General features: G+C 39.7%; 1 protein-coding gene across 1 annotated transcript in view; it reads left to right on the forward strand.

Annotated features, from left to right (window-relative positions):
* Positions 1 to 14,929, forward strand: part of Nuak (Nuak family kinase 1) — a 585,653-nt gene that overhangs the window by 424,111 nt on the left and 146,613 nt on the right. Inside the window, exons 9-10 of the mRNA XM_067140970.2 lie at positions 1,283 to 1,509; positions 13,704 to 13,884. Of these exons, the coding sequence (XP_066997071.2) occupies positions 1,283 to 1,509; positions 13,704 to 13,884 (408 nt within the window). The remainder of the gene's footprint in view (positions 1 to 1,282; positions 1,510 to 13,703; positions 13,885 to 14,929) is intronic.

Consider the following 14,929-nt stretch of genomic DNA (forward strand, 5'->3'; position numbering starts at 1 on the left):
GAAAATAAAGAAGTTATTATTGATGACCAGTTTCAGGAGATGCATGAAATCTTGTATTTCTAGTTTACTGAGAGAACTGTATTTATTTAAATTGTTTTCAATGGTGATGAAAAGTTTTGCCAAGTTGGTATGCTCGGATACATATTTACTGTATCGAAAGAATGAAGGGAGTGGTTAGGTTGTAGGTTAAATGACTTTAATTTCTCAATTAGTTCGACAGTGTTTTTAATAGATTTGTTGGAGAGAAAATGATAATAATTAGGAAGGAAACTTTGGATAAACTGTGATGCTTTGTAAAGCGGGCTAGGTCTATAGTTGATAATGGGCCGTTTGGGAACATTAGGATGACGAATTTTTGGAAGGGCTTTAACTGTACGTTGATTCATGGTTAATAGTCTAGATTTCTCTTGATCTGTAAAAAGAAATGATAAATTCTTTAAGGTTTGTTTTAGTTGCTGCTGAATTTTTTGGGTAGGATCTTTCTTGATTATTTTAAATGTGCTGTTATTAAAGAATTCTTTAGTTTTAAATATGTAATTGGTTTTGTCCATTATAGCAGTAGCGTTGCCGTTATCCGCTTTTGTGATTATTAAGTCATTATTTTTTATTTTCTTTTCAAGTTCTATGATTTGTTTGTATTCAGAAATGAAATCGTCATCGTTAGAATTAATGGAGGTGGTTTTTCTGCTTACGTTGTTAGCTTTGTCCGTCTTGTCTAGTTTTCTTTTTATTTCAAACCTAATTTCATCATGCTTTTCTAAAGATTTTATTAATTGTAGCTTCTGCCTCTATAACTATGTTGGTGGTTGTGTTTATTTTATTCATGTTAGGCCAGTTTTGTTTCGGGCCTTTGGACGGGATGGTGGTTTCTTCATTATTAATGTTTACATTGGAAAGGTTAACCACAGGGGGTGAAAATTCTCAATTAAATTTTTAGTCAAATCTCTTTGGATTAGTTTTTTAGTGGAATTTTGTTCTTTTTTAATGTGATTAATTTTCTCTCCAAAGTAAGCTGTTTTTGAGAAAGAATGTCAAAAAGTTTATTGTAATTTTGGTTTTGGAATATATTCCAATCAAAATAAAAATAATCCCTGACAGTGAGAAACTTAAGTGTATTCACCCTTCCCAGAACATCTTGTTTACTTTATATTCTGTAAAATGTCATTTTATGTTTCTTTGTTAAGGTATCCATATGTTATTATTTTATCTGTAACTTTATAGTTTTTGAATTCCTCTGTCTTCTGTATCCAACTTAAATTCAAATTATTCTCTGTTATCATAGCTGCTTCTCCTCTGATTCGAGATATGTTAACGGTTGCACCAGTCCGACGTGCTGATATTGAAAAGATATGCTCCCACTGGTGGGTGAATGAGGACTATACTGAGTCATGTCTAGAAATTGCAGAAGAATTAGCAAATCAGACTCCAGTGAGATTGGATCTACTCCTGTCTCTTGCTCCTCCTGCACCCAGTGTTGGCAGTGATAAACTCTTGATAACAAAAGAACAGGTTAGTGTTACATGCTGTTTCTTTTTAACTTGTTCACCTCTCAGGTTACTTTCCTTGTTGATCAGTGTGACCGTGTTGTCAAGGTGGATGAGAAAAGGAGGCGGCATAAGGAAGAACAACAAACGAAGGCAAGGATAAACTGGAATACAATTCAATAATTCACAATAAAGTTTAAGTTGGATAGGTGTCTAAATTTCTTTGGATTTTTCTAATGGGAAAAAATGTGGATAATTCTCATGGCCATATGTTCTACTGCAAGCATACTAACAAAAACTACTGTCTCCATGCAGAATCTCACCATCCAGTGCAAAACCATAAAAGTGAACTGAATTTGTGGGCTCTCATTTATCCAGAAGATGATGGGCATACTAAAAAGCCACCTTCAAGGGTAGTCTAATGGTTACAACAATGCAGTACAGACGAACATCAAAAAATTGTCATATCTCATGGGACTTGAAACATGAGCTATGCTTGGAATCGTACAGTCAGCTGGATGCATTTTGGTAAATCGCCGACTTGTGTGGTGTCTGGAGAAACAAGTACTCTTTTCTGAGTACCAGTGTGGTTTTTGAGCTGCTCGCTCGACCACTGACCACTTGGTACACATGGAGAGCTCTATCCAGAATGCGTTTCTCCGCAAACAGCATCTGTTAGCTGTTTTCTTTGACTTAGGAAAGGCTTATGACACCACATGGCGATATGGTATCCTTTCAGTCCTGCATCAGTGGAAATTCCGAGGTCATTTGCCGGTATTTATTGCGAATTTTTTATCCCTCTGTCTATTCCATGTCCGAGTAGGGAGGTCATATTTGCAGTACCACGTTCAAGAAAATGGAGTCCCACAGGGATTGGTTCCTAGTGTCACTCTGTTTGAGATTGCCATAAACGCTGGTTAATAGAGCAAACGCCGGAAAAGCCATCCATCTAATTTTTGATCTGATTGTCGCTGCTGCCGGTTCAGCAGTAATACCGTCGCTGTATGTGGACGATTTTGCTCTGCAGTATAGCTTGCGTAATATGGCAGTCGCAGAGTGACAAATACAGCAAGCCATTAGGAGAGTGGAGCAGTGGACCTTAGAACATGGCTTTCAGTTTTCCACCGCAAAGACCTCTGTTCACTTTTGTCTTCAACGTACTCTTCACCCTCATCCTGAACTTTATTTAGGAAATGTTGCTCTTCCCGTAGTTGACACTTGCCGATTTCTTGGGCTCCTTTTCAATAGTAAATTATTGTGGGAGCCAAACGTGCGGCAGCTAAAAGTGCAATCTCTTGAAGTTCCTTAGCAACACTAATTGGGGAGCGGATCGCATGGTGCTCCTACGATTCTAGCGGACACATATTTTATCCAGGTTAGACTACGGCAGTGCAGCATATGGCTCAGCAAGACCAAGTGTCCTTGCCAAACTGAACAGCATCCACCACAGCGGGGTTAGGTTGGCGACGGGAGCTTTCCGAACAAGCCCCATAGCTAGCCTGCTCGCTGAATCTAGTGTGCCACCTTTACACCTGAGGCACCAGCAGCTCCTTCTGGTGTATGCTGCTAATTTGCAACAGATGCCACTTCACCCAAGCTATCCTTATGTATTCAACAATGGAAACCGTCAGCTATACGCCGCTTGTCCTCGAGCAACGCAGCCGGTTGAAATACGCTCGGATAGCAGTCACAGATTGTTTCACATACCTTCAGTTCCTTGCCTTATCAGACAACCAAGTGGGGTACTTCCGTGGGTAGTACGGCGATCTGAAATAATCCTGGATGTGCACACTGGCCCGAAGGAAAACACGGACCCTTCAATTTATCGGAGGCTCTTACTGTCCGTTGTTGGCCGGTATCCAGGTTCAGTCGTTGTTTACACAGGTGGTTCAAGGACAAAAACGAAGGTGGGCTGTGCGTTCGTTGTCGACAATGATAGGTTTCTTTTTGCTCTCCCGGAAACCTGTAGTGTGTACACAGTAGAGTTCTATGCTATCTGTGAAGCTCTGCGGTACGCACTGTCCGATGAGCGCCAACACTTTCTTCTGTGTACTGACTCCTTGAGCTTGCTACTGTCTATTGATACCTGTTTCCCTCTGGTGCAGCGGGTCCAGGACCTGCTAGCCTGGTGTACGGATGCCGGCACCAGAATCACATTTATGTGGCTCCCAAGCCACATGGGTGTAGGGGGAAATGAATTAGTGGATAAGGCTGCCAAGGAGGCAGTTACACTGCCCCCGTTGCCTTACATGGTTCCAGCAAGTGATATACGCACTCAGCTGAGACATCTGGTTATGTCCCATTGGTTGATGGAGTGGCAGGCCATTCCACTTCCAAATATGCTGAGAATGATAAAAGGTACAACGAAGGTATGGAGGACTTCCCTTCAGGCTTCTCGGAGGGAAGCAGTGGTATTATGTTGTCTTTGGTTCGGCCACGGTATCCTGACGTACTCTATCTATTGAAAGGAGAACCCCCTCCAGTGTGTACTTGCGGCGATCATCTTACCGTAGTGCATGTCCTTTCAGAATGTGCGGACCTGGTTGATCTGCGCTGTAGGCTTAACCTCCCGAGTACAATCTCCCTCATCCTGCGAGATGACAAGCAGTCAGCAGACGTTGTCATCTGTTTTATAAGGGATAGTGGTCTTTTTTATTGTGTGTGATGATGTCCTTTGTCCTAGTGTATTTGTGTTAATTGCGCTTTTATCCCATTGACTTCATTTTAGTTTGTTGCGTATTTTAATGTGTTATTTTAACGTCTAACATGAATTATATAGATCTGTACTTCCAGGCAATGCCTTATTCCTTTTTTACCTGTATTTTCTATTATTTTTATTAGAAAATAAGGCATTGTGAATTAAATCCACTGTTTCACAACTAAGTATTTTTTATTTTCCACCTTGTCGATACACTAAATTGCTTAAGGCAAGTTATTGGTTAAAAGTGATACATGTTTCATATATTATAAACATCTTCAGCCACTGATTGTTTTAATCTCATAATAATTTTTCTTCATCACCATTTTTTAACTCTAGTCAGTGGATACATCCCAGTCTAGAAAGCCAAGAATAACGGCCGAGAGGATTTGTCGTGCTGACCACACGACACCTCGTAATCTGCAGGCCTTCGGGCTGAGCAGCGGTCGCTTGGTAGGCCAAGGCCCTTCAAGGGCTGTAGTGCCATAGGGTTTGGTTTGGTTTTCAGTAGATACATTTTAAAATTTTAATTATCATATATCATGTCATCCATCTTGTTCCATTAGGGGCCGATGACCTTCGGTGTTAGGCCCCTTTAAACAACAATCATCATCATCATCATCATCATCATCATCATAGTTTTCACTCGTGTCAGTTGCTCTCACTCTCCCATCTCCTTGTGACATGATAAGCACCATGCACAGACCCACTTAGTACAGTGGGTTAGCTGTAGGCTACAATGTTAGTTCAAATTCCGGCATGTAGGACTTTTTGTTCCTGAATTAATACACCATAATGATGTCAGGCAGTGAACATAACCAAGCTTGGATGAGCTAACTTTGATGCTAAATGCTTCACTCCGTTCTGACATGGCACATTATTCACATGTGTCAAGAGAGCAGGTTGTGGCTCACATACAACATGGCAACTTTGGCATTCACGTGGTAGTAATTTGGTGTGGCATATTGCCTAGGGCTACTCAGAGAGTGATATAGCATTGACAGGTGTCAGGGGACATTGGATATTTACTAGGCATTAGTTTAAACTACTGAAGAAGACAACAGGTTAGTTGAAACTTCATAGAAGAACGTGTTCTTAAACTCATCGCGCTTGCAAGTGACCAGTTTTCTTGGGTGTCTATACACGGTCCGTAAAAGATGACAAGAAGCCAGACTCCACTGCAGAAAAGCTGCCACAAAGAGTCTGTCTCCAATGAACTGATATTTGATTCGTGCAGCTTTACTGAAATGGAGTTAAATCGTAATTGGTATCTTCTGATCTTCTCTGACAGGACTTCTTTCAGTTTGGTGGAGATGGGGCCAGTTCATATTTACAGGCGACTGGGATCCCAATACAACAAAAGATAATCATCACCATAAGACCTATCTGTGTTGGTGCAACGTAAAGCCACTAGTAAAAAAAAAAAAGAAAAAAATGCTGAGGGTTCATGCACTGGCCGAATGTATGTGTCGGGTTGGAGATGGATATTGTCTGGAGTGCTTCATCGAATTATGACTTGCATCAGACCAATATTTGGACTTTCTGTACGATATTATGGTTCTGAATATGAGTGAGCACTATCCAGTTCAGGTAATACAGTGCATGCAAAGTAACACCCCAGTCCACACAAACGGTTGTATTCAGGGCTGATTTTCTGAGCAGGACGAATGATTGTAATTGCTGAACTATTTGTTATACTAGTAAAGTAAACGTGTGTCCTCATCCCAAGATGGCGCAGCTCTTTTCAGGCACACCCCCAATGGAGGTGAGCTGCACGTACCATTTTATCCATACACCAGACCTCCTGCCATTCTAAATTTCTGGTGGTACCAGGAATCAAACCCGGGCCCCTGAGGATGGCAGCTAATAACACTAACCGTTATGCTACGGAGGTGGATTTTGTTGCACTTAAGCATACACTCCATAAACATGTTTTTCATTTCGCTTTGTACACTTCCAAATGAAGAGAAGTCCATGAATTGCAACATATCTGTGGGTAACCATCCACCAGCACACCTTTTAAGCACAGTGCATAAAGTTAACAACTCATTCCACAACTTACGTGTAAAAGGGTAGGAAGAGCCCTCCAACTAGGTAATTAATTCACTAATTGTGACTGAGTCCTGAGTCACAGATTTAGCCTGTCAAAGTACTAAAAAATAATGAAAAAAAAAAAAAATAATGAGATCAGTAAAACTGTAATTTTGTAAAAGGAATGTGGGAAAAGAAATAAAAAGGGGATGAAAACAGAGAAGATTCATGTAGCTAATAGTAAGAACATGTATGTAGGTATCCTAGAATCTATGATGTTGTTAAAGTCTAGGAAGTATCTCAAATGATCAGTTTATATAACGATTCATTGAAGATACTTCCAAGTACTATTTATGGGAAATATTGTATATTTAAACAATCTGGAAATTCTGTTAATTCATTCATTCATTCATTCATTCATTCATTCTTTAAAATAATGACATTCGTCATTACAGATATTTAGGAGGGATGAAGGAACTGCTATTTAACTAATTTTCATCCACGGATTGAAGAAAATCTTTTAAAGCATCTAAAGACTGTCAGCATATTCTACAGATTGAAACCATGAATTCCAGCAAGTGAGCACAGGGAACAGATATATTACTTCTGGAAGATTTGGATGACTTTACTTGAGATAATTAATATAAGCACTTTTCATTTTTCATAATTGTAGGAAGCCATTTTCAATTTGGATACAAAATGGTTTAGTTGTGACATTTCTTTTAGAATCACATCTCCAACTAAGTCTGCCTTGTGTGCCAAACACTGAAAATGTGTAAGATGGACCCAGCAGGAATCAGTGCTTTGATTCTTGGCGAGGAGGTTACAAAAGAAAACATTACCCGTTATGGGTTCTTTTTCAGGCTAGCACAAGAGCTGTGACCTGTCTTGAGCATGTTGTTGTTTGAGTCATCAGTCCGTAGAAAGGTTTGATGCAGCTGTCCATGCCACCCTATCCTGTGCTAACCTTTTCATTCCTACGTAACTCTGCATCCTACATCTGCTCTAATCTGCTTGTCATATTCATACCTTGGTCTACCCCTACCGTTCTTACTGCCTACACTTCTTTCAAAAACCAACTGAACAAGTCCTAGGTGTCTTAAGATGTGTCCTATCATTCTATCTCTTCTTCTCGTCAAATTTAGCCAAATCAATCTCCTCTCGCCAATTTGATTCAGTATCTCTTCGTTTGTGATTCGATCTATCCATTTCACCTTCAACATTCTTCTGTAACACCACATTTCAAAAGCTTCTATTCTCTTTCTTTCTGAGCTAGTTATCGTCCATGTTTCACTTCCATTCAATGCCACTCTCCACACAAAAGTCTTCAAAAACATCTTTCTGATTCCTATGTCAATGTTTGAAGTGAGAAAATTTCTTTTCTTAAGAGATCTCTTCCTTGCTTGTGCTAATCTACATTTTATGTCCTCCTTACTTCTGCCATCGTTAGTTATTTTACTACCCAAGTATATATGCTCTTAAAGAAAGGACTTGTTCATGCATCCACTTGAGACACCTGAACAGAATAAAATGAGCAAGACTTGCCAGATTGGAGGCTGCAAGGGTTCCAACAAACAAAGAATAAGTGCAGTACGAGGAGTTTGTGTGTGGCCCATGTACAGAAATTGTTTAGTGTATCTGTGTTAGATCTTTTTATAAAGACAGTGGGTTGGATTGAAGCAAAAAAAAAAGAGTTAAATGTAGTTACGTTTGTTACCGGGATTTCGTGGATTACAGATATGAATGGGTCGATATAGGATAATCAAAAGATTAATTTAAAACTTTAAAATTAAAGTTATATTTCCTTCTATTTTTTTTTTTTTTTTTTTTCAGATTTAAATTTTAATAAAACAATTTGCTAAGCAACAAAACAAGATTTCAGGGTACAGAACTAGATTGTTAGGTTAGGTACAAAGTTGAAAAAATCAACAAATTGCCAATTAACAATCTGAGCTTAGAGCTCCCACATTTACAATTTTACTTGAGCACTACTGCTCCATTCACACAATAGTCAACGTGACGGATCTCCCAATTTCTTTTACACCAAGGTAAGAGCCTCCTTGCTCTACAAATTTTTCTAGGAGACTACTCTCTAAACCTTATAACATTATAGCCTTCCAAAGGCCCCATTCAACTTTTACATTAATAAACAAAGAGTCTTTGCTCTATAAAATTTATTATTATTATTTTTTTGCAAGTTGCTTTACATCGCACCGACACAGACAGGTCTTCTGGTGACTATGGGACAGGAAGGAGCTAAGAGTGGGAAGGAAGCAGCCATGGCCTTAATTAGATACAGCCCCAGCATTTGCCTGGTGTGAAAATGGGAAACCACGGAAAACCATCTTCAGGGCTGCCGACAGTGGGGTTCGAACCCACTAACTCCCGAATACTGGATACTGGCCGCAATTAAATGACTGCAGATATCGAGCTCGGTTATAAAATTTACATTTTCAACAAATGTTCAGGCCTATCAAAGGGACAACCTACATTTCGCAATTCAAACAGCATTTACTATTTTAGATGCTCAACAGTCTAACATTTTAACATTAAAGGAATTAAAATGTTTATTAGGGGTATCGAGTACCCATCCTACCAGGCCTCTGTGAAAAACAACAGGTTAAGTTACTGGCCCAAAACTCAAAATGGTGAGGAGGCGTACACTTGCACTCCTTGAAAATCGAAATGAAAGTTGAAAATCCTATTTGGACTTATAGCCCAAAGTTACAGAGGCTAATCCTATATTACTGAGGTGACTAGATAGAGAAAATATTTAAGTTATAGAAATTACAAACCAAACCAAAATCCATGGCACTACAGCCCTTGAAGGGCCTTGGCCTACCAAGCGACCGCTGTTCAGCCCGAAGGTCTGCAGATTCCGAGGTGTTGAATGGTCAGCACGGCGATAGAAATTACAAACGGTTATGAAATCATAGTCGCCTCAAAATTGAGTTGATAGGGAACACGAGAGGGTATCTCGCTCTGTATTCCCTGATTTTGTTTAAGTTCCTTTGGTTTGTTTGAGACTTACATTAGAAGTTTGAAATTTAGAAGTTTTGAAATTTACATTTTAGAAAATTGAAGCTACATGTGCCCCTTGAGCTAGCGTTCAAAGATTATTACTTACCCCAGTTAAACCAGGACTGCCATTACCTTGAGCTGATGGACTTCTCGACGATGGACAAGGCACCTCCGCCTCCCTTCACAAACACACACACTAGACTGGAGCAATGAATAAGAGCCCCTGGTCTGAAAAATGTGCCAGCTTTTACACCCGAGAAGAAGGTTCCAGAAAGCTCAGGGCTAAGGCCTGACACATCTCTCATTTTTTATTGGGTAATTAAATAGATACAAGACAAAGCTTATTGGCTGAAAATTAAATATACAAAATTTTCTATTGGCCAACATCTTAAGTTGGCAGGAAGAGGTAGAAGTATAGTAAACTTTAACACACCGAAAACAAAGAATCAATTCAATTTAGGAAACCTAGGAATACAAAATTACTTAATAGTTTTAGTAGTCAATCTTCACACTAGAGGGCATAACATAAATTTAAAGTAGAGACATCTGTAGCGAAATGTCCAAACTTCTAGTATTAGTTGATGTGCATTTTAGTTGTAAATGGCATTCTTCAAGGCACTTCATTTGAATGAACGGGGCCGGGTGCACTTCCTGGTGCAACGTGTTCTGAATTTCTTGCAAAACTTTGACTAACAGCTATGCAAAATGGACAGTTCCTCCTTTATTTTCACATACAAATATTGTATAATGTAGATTTATTTAATGCTGGGCTGAGTGGCTCAAATGGTAGAAGCGCTGGCCTTCTGAGCCTTGTTAGTGGGTTCGATCCCCTCTCAGTCCAGTGGTATTTGAAAGCACTGAAGTACACCAGACTTGTGTCGGTAGATTTACTGGCATATTAAGAAATCATGTGGGACAAAATTCTGGCACCTCCACTTCTCTGAACACCGTAAAAGTAGATAGTGGCATGTAAAACCGTTAATATTATTATAGATTTCTTTAAGAAGTTATCGGCTCCATCAGAAACTTCCAACAGTTGTTATGTAGTAAATAGTGAGCTGTGAAGTTTGTACTAAAATGAAAATCCACAACCTGTTTCCAGTCTTTTGACCAGGTCATAATGGAATGCATGAAGCCCCCACATAGCAGTGAGGATAGGAAATGTGGCAGCTACCGAAGCCTGTTGCACTCCTCTGGGGCAGTGATAAATGACTGATAGATGAAATGTTAATGGAGAGTGTTGCTAGAATGAAAGATGACAGGGAAAACTGGAGTACCCAGAGAAAAACCTGCCCCTGCCTCTGCTTTGTCCAGCACAAATCTCACATGGAGTGACCGGGATTTGCACCACGGTATCCAACAGTGAGAGGCCTTGACTGGAGCGATCGAAAAGACAACATGTCCTGAACGGTCCCAGCTTTTATAGCAGAGAGGAAGGTTCCAGATTTCTCTGGGCCGAAGACCTGATGCACCCACCATTTCTATTGGATAATCCAATAAGTATCAAAATTTCCTAATTAAGTAAATGTACAAAATTCCCCATTGGCTACAATATTAAGTTGGCAGGAAGAGATAGAAGTATAGATAACTTAAGAACACCAAAAGCAAACTATAAACAGTTCAGTTCAGGAAGCCTTAACACACAAAATTAAGTTTACCTTTATGTTTACCTGTAATGATATGTGTAAAGAAGTGGAATCAGAGATAAGGCTTTTTGCAGATAGTGTTATTCTGTACAGAGAAATAAGTAAGTTACAAGATTGTGAGCAACTGCAAAATGACTCAATGTTGTGAGGTGGACAGTAGGCAATGGTATGATGATAAACGGGGTTAAAAGCCAGGTTGTGAGTTTCACAAATTGGAAGAGTCTTCTCAGTTTTAATTACTGCGTTGGTGGGGTGAAAGTTCCTTTTGGGGATCATTGTAAATACCTAGGTCTTAATATAAGTAAAGATCTTATTTGGGATAATCACATAAATATGATTGTAAATAAAGGGTACAAATCTCTACACATGGTTATGAGGGTATTTAGGGGTTGTAGTAAGGATGTAAAGGAGAGAGCATATAAGTCTCTGGTAAGACCCCAACTAGAGTATGGTTCCAGTGTATGGGACCCTCACCAGGATTACTTGATTCACAAACTGGAAAAAATACAAAGAAAAGCAGCTCGATTTGTTCCGAGTGATTTCCGACAAAAGAGTAGCGTTACAAAAATGTTGCAAAGTTTGGGCTGGGAAGACTTGGGAGAAAGGAGACGAGCTGCTCGACTAAATACCAGTATTCGTTGATATGTAGGAGAGTTGGGGATTGGAATACTGTACCAAGGTAGACGTTCGATAAATTTCCAATTTCTTTGCAATCATTTAAGAAAAGGCTAGGAAAACAACAGATAGGGAATCTGCCACCTGGGTGACTGCCCTAAATGCAGATCAGTATTGATTGATTGATTGATTGATTGATTGATTGATTGATTGATTGATTGATTGATTGATTGATTTTGCAAATTAATTGTTCATCCTCGCCCCAGAGGGCACACATAAGTTGATGGTAGTGACATCTGTCGATAAATGTTCAAACTACTTTTACTACATAGTTTGAAGTCTAGGTCACAGGTGGCCTTCTAAAAGGTGCTTAATTTACATACACAGAGCGGGTGTACCTCCGGCACAATTATTATTATTGTTATTGTTGTTGTTATTATTATTATTATTATTATTATTATTGAAATGAGAAATTGAAGATGGTGGCTGTTTACCATTTTATAACCTGATATTCTAGTTGTCTCATTAGACATCATCATTCCCCTTGTCCAGTTTGATCTTGGATTGCATTGGAGATCATGGATCTCCATGTCTTCCTTCCATTCTTTGTCAAAGACATCTGAAAGTTTGCCACTCTCTTCCTTAGGCCTTGTTCAGTTTGTTTCTCCAATGTTTCTTGGGTTTACCTTTTGGTCCTTCCCTCTAACCTCCAGTTCATGCATGGACTTTGAGATTCTTAATCCTCTCATTCTTTTCATGTACACATGCCACCTCGGTCTTAATCTTAATCATTCTACTCTCTCCCACTCTGCTTACATTTATTGTTTCTTGTATTATCATATTTTTTATTTGGTCCTGTCTTGTGTTGTCTTAGCTAGCATACTTCTTGGGGATTTCACTTCACTTACCTAGAGTTTATTTTTGCTGTGGCCATTAACCATGCTTCAGCCCCATATGTCATGATTGGTAGAAAATAGTTTTTGTGCGTGATTTCCTTGTATTGTATTGGCACATCCTTAGTCTGCGAAAGTCCTCTCACTCTCTAGGAAAACTCTCCAACCAACTGCACTCTTCTGCTTATCTCCTGTGTCATTCTTCCATCTTCTGATATCACACCTCCAAGTTACTGAAATGTTCTTACTACTTCTAATGTTCCCCCCACTGGACTGTTATACCACTTTTTGCATTTCTCGATCATTGTGTAAGCATAGCATTTGTGCTCTTTTCCTTATTAATTCCCCATTCTTCAATCACTTCACTCCATATGTTCACCTGTTCTTGAACTTCTTCACTTTCACCCAACAGCACAATGTCATCAGCAAATAGTGTTCCTGCCCCATACTCTTATTGATATATTTCAGTATGTCATGCATTATAATAACAAATATGATAGGTGACAGCATATTCCCTTTTCTCAGTCCTGTTCTAACTTCGCGTTCTTCGGTCTGAACTTTATTGGTGCATTTGCTGTACGTATCTCTTATCATCTGAATCAATGATATACAGCACTTTTCTTCTCCAGAGCTCATTGTGGATATTAGACATTATACTGCAGTTTACCATATTAGACCTTCAACCTTAGAAAACTGAAGGAAGACACCACCGGTGAGGACAATTGGCATGGTCCTTCTAAGTAGAGAAGTATTGCTGGTGTGACCATAGTGTATAATTATCATTTAGTTCAAAGACACCAAAGCTATAAAATGCTTGCCTTGTTATTTATGAATATCGTTATAAAAATTCATTTTATGCAATTATTCATGTAAGAGGGAGCCTCCGTGGCTCAGACGGCAGCGCGTCGACCTCTCACCGCTGGATACCGTGGTTCAAATCCCGGTCACTCCATGTGAGATTTGTGCTGGACAAAGCGGAGGCGGGACAGGTTTTTCTCCGGGTACTCCGGTTTTCCCTGTCATCTTTCATTTCAGCAACACTCTCCATTCTCATTTCATAGCATCTATCAGTCATTAATAAATCACTTTGGGAGTGGCGACCCCATCGTAATAATAGCCTATATCTGATTCATTCATTACATCCCTGACCCGGTCAAAGACTGGAAAACAGGTTGTAGGTTTTCATTCATGTAAGAAATGTCAAACTGCATTGAATTGTTGTTTGGTGTTCACAGCCTACTGCAAGTGCTTTAATTTCATTGTTATGTTGGATTTTAAATTTCATGTAGGTAATATTGTATTCTGTCTTATCCAGGGTGCAGGTGATGTTGCATCTATGGGTACTACGATGATTCCTGCTCGCTGCCATTCAGTAGGAAGTCTAATGGAATTGGATCATCCATCCACTGAACGGCGAATGGCAGGCTTTGATAAGGAAAGATTGTTACAGAATGAAATTAGCAGTACAGAAGCACCAAAGCGGAAGTTAGAGGAAGGTAGGTTTCTCTTCTTCATAGTATGGAGTAATTTTATATTTTTGATATTTGTTTATCCTGCATCAACATACCATAATTTTCTCTTGTCTGTTAATGGCTTTTGAAGAATGTAATGATTGTATTGACTTCATGTCATGTACTTCCTATTTTAGAATTTGAAATTATATGTAGGTGGTCTCCTTGCGGGCACCTTTTAATAAAAGTCTCTTGTAGTTAATTTGGTCATTTAGTGTGTAATTGGCTTACTTTCATATGCCAGCCCTGTGGTGTAGGGGTAGCGTGCCTGCCTCTTACCCGAAGGCCCCGGGTTCGATTCCCGGCCAGATCGGAGATTTTTACCTGGATCTGAGGGCTGGTACAAGGTCCACTCAGCCTATGTGATTAGAATTGAGGAGCTATCTGGCGGTGAGATAGCGGCCCCGGTCTAGAAAGCCAAGAATAATGGCCGAGAGGATTCGTTCTGCTGACCACACGACACCTCATAATCTGCAGGCCTTCGGGCTGACCAGCGGTCGCTTGGTAGGCCAAGGCCCTTCAGGGCTGTTGTGCCATGGGGTTAGGTTAGTTTTACTTTCATATGTTCTTTACAAACACTTTCTTTCCTTATGCAGTAATATACCAGGCGAGTCTGCTGCACCTGACTTTCTGTTGTTAGGCATTCCAACGAACATCAGTGGTGTGATGGTCGATTCTCCTTTGCTACTAAGCTACTAAGCTACATTGGCCTTTAAAGCACTTACTGCATCATCACAGCAAGACTTTTGCAAAACATGTATGTTTAAAATGTTTCATCCAAGATTGAAGCTATAAAACATTTTTCCTCACACGAGTACCTGGGCAGTAGCACAACAGGCCAACATCAGCTGGGAGTCTGTTATAGGGATCTTGCACGCCAGTTTGTTTCATCCGTATTACCTGCAGCTACATCAAGATCTCCACGGACAAGATTTTGAAACTCATGTTGATTTCTGTGCGTAGATATTGACACAAGTGGCAAATGATCCCATGTTTGTACCATTTTATTTTCGGAGGAGTCACAGTTTAA

Source organism: Anabrus simplex, chromosome 2 (genome assembly GCF_040414725.1).
Source record: "Anabrus simplex isolate iqAnaSimp1 chromosome 2, ASM4041472v1, whole genome shotgun sequence".
Classification (NCBI taxonomy): Eukaryota; Metazoa; Arthropoda; class Insecta; order Orthoptera; family Tettigoniidae; genus Anabrus; species Anabrus simplex.